This window comes from Hirundo rustica, chromosome W (assembly GCF_015227805.2).
Source record: "Hirundo rustica isolate bHirRus1 chromosome W, bHirRus1.pri.v3, whole genome shotgun sequence".
Classification (NCBI taxonomy): Eukaryota; Metazoa; Chordata; class Aves; order Passeriformes; family Hirundinidae; genus Hirundo; species Hirundo rustica.
This window is the reverse complement of record NC_053487.1, coordinates 24,028,832-24,037,095: the sequence shown is the minus strand read 5'-3', so window position 1 is coordinate 24,037,095 and position 8,264 is coordinate 24,028,832. Positions and strand designations below refer to the sequence as shown.

Genomic DNA, 8,264 nt, shown 5'->3' with positions numbered 1-8,264 from the left:
CCTGAGGTAATCTATGCCGAGGATACACAGGGCCTCTGGACCAGTCACGATGGGGTGTTTGTGCCATTCTTCCTGGTCAAGTTCACTTTGGCTTCAGTACAGACAGCTGCTGTGATCCCCCCTGTCACCCCAGAAATAGAGATGGATTCTGCCCCCACATTTCTCAATGGCATTAAAGTACATTGTGTGCCAGTGTCAACTAAAGCCTTATACTTTTTTGGGTCTGATGTGCCAGGCCATCGGATCAATGCAGTCCAATAGACCCTCTCGTCTACCTGGCTAGAGGCAGGGCCCCTCTAGTTCTGGTCATGGTACTTATTGTTCCCTTCCTGTAAATATGACCTGGAGGGTCCCTTCAAGATGACTGGACATAATATCATCACTCCTATACTGCCAGGAGTCTATCCTCGTGGAGCGTACCCTCCCTCCTAAGCTGGGGGATGCCTGCTCCTAATAGCAGAGACTCTCGTCTGTCCTGGCGAGATATGGAAGATTCCCTCCTTAAGCTCCCTCTCTTAGTTTCTGGTAGCCCTCTTCAATTTTCTCTTCCAGGCTCCAGACATGCTCAGCCAGTTTCGTTTCCACAGGCAAGACGTGGGCCTGTAACGGGGCGGCGACAGTGTCTTCATAAATGCTGAGTTGACTAACCAATGCGCCCACCTTATCTTCTCCCCTCCCTCCATTGCAGCGTCGCTAAGAAACAGGAATATATTTCTGACCACCGAGCTGAGCGAATTTCAGCCACATTTGTGATGGGTACTGGACACCGTCTGCACTTTTTGGGAATCCCTTGTCCTGTGGAAAAATTATCTCCAGCAGGGCTAATTACATCAGGCATCGGATACCTTGCTCCATCATGTTCCACTGTCCTTGCTGCACATGCAAGTCCTCCTCACAAAGGTGTCTTTCCCTCACACTTGACAGAAGTTGTTGCCAGAGGCTGAGAGTTTCCTGTCTTTTCCCAATCCCCTGGTCAATAACCACACTTTGGGACAGGGATCCCAGTTGCCTGGCTTCACTACCATCTAGAATTGTATCATTAGCCATGGCATCCCAGATTCAGAGCAGCCAGGTCAATAGGGACTCATTTGCCTCCGCATGTGAACTCTCTACGCAGCTCATGCAGCTTTCCCAGGGACAGGGATCGAGTGATATTTTCTGGCTCTGGCTCTTCTGCTGGATGTGAAGGTCCTGCCTCTTCCTCGTCATTCACTATGTGGATTTTCTTTTCTGAACAAGGCGACTGCTACCAGCTTAGGCTGTCGTTCTGGTTCAGCAATGGTTTGCATGCATACAGCGCCTGTTGATTTGTTTCCTTTTCCCTCTGGCTCAGACGTGGTTTGTGTGGACATGGTTCCTGTTGATGTGTTCCTTTTCTCCTCCTCCTGAAAGTGTTGTACCATACCAAGCAGTGTCTGGTAAGCAATGGCCAGGGCCCAGCAGGTCGCTGTGAGTTGTCCATCTCTGGAGCTGTCAGAGCCTTTTCCCTTCAGATAACTTATTATTCTAACAGGGTCCTGCAGTTGTTCAGAGGTGGACTTCCAGATCATTGGAGAAGTCTTCCAAATACTGGCCCATCTCCTTTGACATCCCATGCCATTCAGGATTATCTACTCCCAGGGCAGGCCTCCAGACAAATTCCCTAGAAGCCTCTGTCCTGACTCTAGCATGTGTAGACAGTGCAAGCCGTATAGAGAAAACTTAGCAGAAACTAACAAGAAGATTATGCTGTCCTTAACATCTAGAGGGAACTCAACATTCTCAAAACTGTTGTAGCAGGCCTGAAGGGCTGGAAAAAAACATTCTCTCCTCTTCATCCCACAGGCTTGATGCCTTCTATTTTTCAAATCCTGTACCTGCATTAGTGCATAACTCTAAACTCCATAGAAAGTGTTAGCTAACTGTCTTCACATTTTGGTCACACAAAACAATCCCTCTCAGCCTGAGATCCAAGGACAACCCTACTGCCTCAGGCCCCGGAAAGTATAAACAAAAGTGAATTGGCGGGGGGACGGGGAACGGGGACCCCCCGCCCACACACACACGCAAATTGAGGGCATATGACTTCACTACCTGAAGCTGTAATTGGAGGATTAACCCCTGATATGTAAATGGACCAAACTTATATCAGTCTGAAAAACTCCTGACCATCATCCATCTTGGCTGTAGCCTCTGAGGCTTCTGACTGCCCAAGGTCTACCTTCTGAAGGCCTTTAATAAATACCTACTTTTATTCTCTTAACCTTGTCTAGCCTTTTCCAGGTAGCCACTCCAAGGCATCAGGCTGAGTGCGATTATTAATGAGGCCCCAGAGGTAGCAGCCCCGACTAGGACAGGCAAACAAGACAGAATATACATTCCAAATGAAACTTATTGCCTCTGATGTTATCATGCCATAAACGCAGTAAATCAGCAAAGCAATTCTGATTCCTCTCCTGATCGTAAAGAGAGCATCGTGATGGGCAAATACTTCCCCCTACGCAGATATATGTACACAGTACAACCTGCACGTGAATACACCGAGAAATATGATGATCAGGAAAGTTTTATATACCCCAATACACCAAGGCTTTAGAACAAACTGTAATTCCGACCTCTCTCGAGCCTCACATTGGGTGACAAAAGATGTGCTGGTTTAAATGTAAAACCGTCAGGAGAAATGACCCCATTCAACTGCCTCAAGAGAGATTAGCGGTCGGAGTTACAATTTACTAAACAGTTACCATAAATACAGTGATACGAGAGGAACTGGTTTTTAACCCACAGAGTATAAACTGGCACCCTGCTGGGCAGAGTGATGGTCGCAGTCCTATCAAGTGGTGGCCACAGTCCTGTTGAAGTTTTGGTCCTCCTTCGGATCTGTCGAGTGGTGGTGTCCAAAGTCCCCAAACCCAAAGATTAGACATGCTCAGTACCTCCCCCAGGACAGGGAGTTTCACAGTGGAGGAATGTAATACTGTGAGTCATGGGATAGTTTGGGAGTCTTTGATGGTCCAAGTCACTGCAGCTGCCTATGATCCTAGTACCATTGATTCCATTATGGCCCAGTAGCAGAGATGACCCCTCAGGCTGGGTGGGAATGTGCTGGTGCTTCCCCAGAGGGGAGTTATCATGGCTAAGTCATTTGTGTGAAGAAAAACACTACCCTGCCTGGGAAAGGTTGCCTCTTCTCCCTTATCTCATTTAACACCCATCTTGTAGCCTGAGGTGTTGGGTGTACAGTAGGCAGCTACTGCAAGTAGCAGTTCATCAGGAATGACATAGAGGGTGGTACAATACAGTTTGCTTACATGCACATAGTGCTAAACTGGCACCCTACTCCTATAACCAGGACACCCAGGTCCAAGAGGAGGTGGATGCTTCCAACACAGTGCACCATGGTGAATCCACCCTTGGAAAGCATGCATGTAGCCTCACACACAGTATCTTCTACAGTTTTAGCAGCAGCCTACATGGGCTTTCTGTATGTTGCTGTACCACTGCCAAAGAGCTAAGACTTTGCTTCCTACAAGACCTGAGAGACTGCTAAGCGCTTCCAGCTTCACGCTTCAAATGAACAGGCAAATCACCATCTATCACTGAAATGCTGTTATCTGGCTGAAACATTTCACATACTTGCATTTCAGAGAGACACCGTTTCAACTTGCAGAACTACTTCCCCTCAGTAAGACGCGCAAGACAGAGGTGATATCCCCATGACAAATCTTTATTGTGCAAATGCTGCTCAAAGCTTTTATTACCTTCCACAGGCACGCGGCAAAAAAAAGTGATTCATCAAAAGCCGCTGGATTGATGGGCAACAGACGAAATCCATTCAGCGGCGATTCGTACACGTGCAGCAACTCTTGCGGTGCCAAAATCTTAGCCAGGCGGCCAGCCCACCTGACGGCCACCCAGAACGGGTAGATGTATGCGATAGACAGACTGCCCACCCTCGGGCCCTTCATCCACAACCATCCGGAATCCATTGGTCAGGCCCAGGGGAGCAACACACATCTCGCCAACAATCATTACATGCCCAAGAAGCTGGAGAAGGAAGTACAAACCCATAAATAAGTAAAATAAAAAGACTAAAGCAACACATAAAGAGGGGAGAGGGCAGGAAGGGAAGGAACGAGAGCAGAGAACCACCCAGAGAAAGCAGCCAGCCAACTCCTAGCAGTTCAACCATTGCACGTCAAAATAATGTCCGTCCGACCGCCGGCAACTAAAACTTTCCAAGAAAAGCTACCAAGACCAATTATGCACACTATAGGGGCAAAAGAGAGCTGGGCATTTTTTCTCAAGATAGACAGCAAAGGACTACAAAACAGCCACAGAAGCTGACACTGTCTCCAGGTTAAAGCCCCCATTGTGTCTTCAGGCAACATAACCAAACCTGCTGGAAAACAAACTTTAGGCTGCCTTTTGCATGGGTTTAAAAAGTCTTTCAACATGGCCTTCATAGCTTAAAGCAAAATATCCAGCACCTCTCCACCAGCTTGGCCCTTCCTTGCCCCTGACCTGCCAAAAACCCCAATGCCTCTTCCCCATGTTAGAAGTACTACTACTCTGACTCTAAACCACGACAATAGGCACCAGACCGCACTCCAAAACAACACTGCATTTTGCACCACAAGTACATACCCTGGGACCAGCACTGCTTTATAGCACTGCTTTTAGTCAAAAAGCTCAACTCCATTACAAGCTAGAGGCAAAAGATTATAGCGCCAGAAAACCCAAAGTAGCCTACTGTGCCCTTTCAAGGGGGAAAGGGGGAATGGGAAAGAGTCTAGTAAATGAGGAACTATCTACAGGTACAGTTTCGCATACAGAAAACTCCCACAGTACTTACAGATTCACCAGAATCTCCTGCTTCAGACAACTCAATAACTGGCTCCTCAAGCATGACTAGGAAAAGCGTCGCGTCTAGGGGCGAACGATCACGGAACCACAGCACTGGAGGAAGAGTAAACAGTTAAAACATAACTGGCTACAGAGAAAGCTAATAGCTTATGCAAACCCATCTGAACTCCTACAGAAGCAGATTACCAGATACCCCAAACACAAGCCAGAACATTGATTTTTCTTGCATGATCATTATGCTTTCGATACCCAAAATATAGAATATTTACAGAGCCCCCTCCAGAAGTAGGATTCGTCATGCAAGACCATGGGGGAAGGAGACAGGCTAGTACTTGCGATTAACAATCTCCAGTATGTTTTAGTTCGGACTGATTCTTTCCTAAGCAGTTTTTCTATTGGATGTGGTCCACGCAGAGACTGGAGACAAATGGCTTAACTGAATCAGCAAAGAGTTTAGTAAAGTGGAAGAGCAGCGGCCATTCATTATCCACAGGACAGGGAGCTCAAGTATCAAACACACGCATAATGACAGGAAGCCTGCAAGTGCATAGGACGAGTCTGTCTTCTAGACTGCATGCAAACCCCACCTTCATAAGCAGAAGGAATCCCTAACTGCTAACTTTCAGCATTTTAATAACTAAATCATATGGGATATTACCTTAAAGTTAGCATCGCACAGGCAACGGCTGCATTGTTTTATCCCCGGTTTAAGCAGCTCACTCAAGTTCCCAGCACCAGCATCCGTGACCCTTGCAAGCATGCTGTTATCACGGTCTTACTTCCCCACAGAAACGAGTTCTGGAAAGCTATGGCAGCCTGCAGGATGACCACTTTGTAATTTTTTTTATTTTTTTTTAAACTAGAGAAAGACGTAATTCTTTGCCCCCATAATCCAGTTTAGGGGTTCAGAACCAAAGCCTAGCACAGCGAAGCTGTGCAACCTCATCGATGCTGTTAGGAGACACACTGAGACCAAGTTACCGTCGGAGGTCCTTCTCTGCGCGCGCACACGACACGGTGGGGGTGGGATGCGAGGCGAGTCCGGAATACACCAGCAACCCAGTACGCCCGCGGCAGCCGGAGGGGTGGGGGTGCGGCACAGAAAATGCCATGGGGATGGTGCAGTAGAGAGCGCCACAACCCAGAGAGGCCCCGTCCGTCCCGCGTCCCTGCACCCACCCGCAGCAGCAGCAGCAGCAGCAGCAGCGCCGCCGCGCGCCCGGGCACCGCGCCCCGGGTGTCCTCGGCTCAGATGCCCGCAAGCGCGGGAGCAGGAGGAGGGGAGGAAGGGAAGACGAACCGCGCACAGAGAGCAAAGCCGCGGCTACCTCCTCGTCCCCTTCGCTGACGATACCAGGAAAACGCCTTGCGATGAACTTTCCGAAGACAATAGTGGCGCCACCACAGCAAGAAGACAGCACCCCGATACTCTCGCAGGCAAAAGACAACGCCCGTCTCCGCCCCGACACTTCCTCCACTAAGCCCGGCCCTCCGCGGCGCCCATTGGGGCGATGGATCGTGGCCCGCGTCTCGATTTGCTGTCTCGCCTGTCTTTTTCGCTTTTCCCCGCCCCCTTGGCGGGTCCGTCCTCGTCGACCTGCTGCCCGCGGGGCGCGGAGGGATCTGCCCCGTGTAGTGAGTGCTGCGACCCTGAGGGCGGCCTACGAGGTCGCGGAAGACGCTGTAGTAGCTACAGCTACGATTTCTTGTTATTTGTTACCGCATCAAGTCCACCCCAAAGGTGCCTGGGCCTTTTCGGTGCTGCTCCCTCCAGTCAAATGTCTGCTTTGGCTAGGGCAGGGCAGGCCTGGCCTTAACTTCTCAGGACATTTTGAAAAACCAACAGAAGTTGCTCTACACTGTTTGCTGGATGCCTCACTTCCAGTGCAGACGTTTCTAAGCTGCACGTCTCCTGGAAGGAAATAAAATATAAAGCATGCGTTTGGCAGTGCTGGCTTGAGGGCTCAAGATAGTAGGATTTGCGTTAAGCTGGATAGGAGGCTTTTAGAAAAATAGGCAGTGCCCTCAAGGCTGCCCAAGGGTGGTCTGTGGTGCCCTGCAGTCCCGGGGACAGTGAGCGCCTTGAATGGTCCACACAACTGTCTTGCAACATATATAAACCCTGCTTTCCTCTATATCGGGCTAAGGATATCCCTGGCCGCCTTTGCGGCAAGGGCACATTGTCCTATTTTGCAAAGCTGCTTTCCAGCCGATCGACCTCCAGCATGTACTGGTGCATGGGGCTGTGCCTCCCCAGGTGCAGGACTTGTGTATCCACAGGTTCCTCGGGTGGTCTCAAAACAGATTGTTTCCTATGATGGAAGGGACTTTGTTCCCCAAGTCCCTGCCTTGAGGTTCAGGGTCTCAAGAGGTTTGGTAACTGTGCCAGTGAAAACAAAGGAAAATGACTCGCCCAGTACCACAGCCTACTCCATATTGCTGGCCACTAGACCTCCTGGCTTATTTATCAGCAAGGGGGAGTGGAGGTGGGTTGGCGTACGCTTTCTTTAGTCTTATTTTCTGACCAGTGCACCTGTGGAAGCCCATCTTATGATTCTTTACATCCCCTGCCAAATACAGATCCAGCTTTGCCTTAGCTTTCTGATCCCATCCCTACAGACCTTGGCAGCATCTTTAGATTCTTCCCAGAGTGCGTGTCCCTGCTTCCACTACCTATGCATTTCCACTTCATGCTTCAGCTCAAGCAGAAGAGAAGGCCCTTACTCAGCAACGCTCATCTCCTGCCTAACTTGCCTGATTTCTTACATCGACCTCATCTTCCTAATCTGGTGGCCTATAGGAGATACCAACCACAAGGTTTCCTTTGTTGGCTTGTGTGGGATGATGACCATGGAGCCAGGAAAGGGCTAAGGCTTACTATATATGGCCTAAACCGTGTACCCTCCACGTTATCTTTCCTGATGGAGTTCCACATAGCTGACGTCAAGAAAGGACAATGTGGCCGAAGAAGGAGTTCATGGGCAGCTAGGATAGCCATCTTTTGGCTCTGATGAACGGCATGAAATGGAAAGAAGTCTTAAGAGCGGAACGTTGAAGGACACCAAGGCCAAAAAAGTAACCTTTGCCCGATTAAGGGTCATTTAAGTATTAAAACGCACACTCATGAATATACTAATAAGCTTACTGAAGTACATGCTACCACATATGTGATCGGGACAGACAAAGGAACCACACAGAGACAAGAGATTTGCAGGGCAGAGATGTTCCTCCGAGAGAGCCCAAGGCTGAGCTAAGGCCGAGAGCCTCTCTGCTTGTTCATTTCTTACTTTTTTATACATTTGTGGGTCTGGCTGTGGATTGGCTTCTGGAGTTATCACCTCCCAGCCGAATGGCTAGACCAACTGTCAATTACAATTGTTTTCAGGTAAGAAATATGCAAACAAAGGACAGAGAATGAA

General features: G+C 49.1%; 1 protein-coding gene across 1 annotated transcript; it reads right to left on the bottom strand.

Moving 5' to 3' along the window:
- Window positions 1-3,685: 3,685 nt before the first annotated feature.
- On the bottom strand, window positions 3,686-6,447 carry LOC120764886 (adenosine 5'-monophosphoramidase HINT1-like). The gene is given in 4 exon segments (XM_040089003.2): window positions 3,686-3,924; window positions 3,927-4,026; window positions 4,835-4,938; window positions 6,146-6,447. Coding segments are annotated over 3 exon segments (264 nt in total). The 5' UTR covers window positions 4,889-4,938; window positions 6,146-6,447; the 3' UTR covers window positions 3,686-3,814.
- Window positions 6,448-8,264: the final 1,817 nt, after the last annotated feature.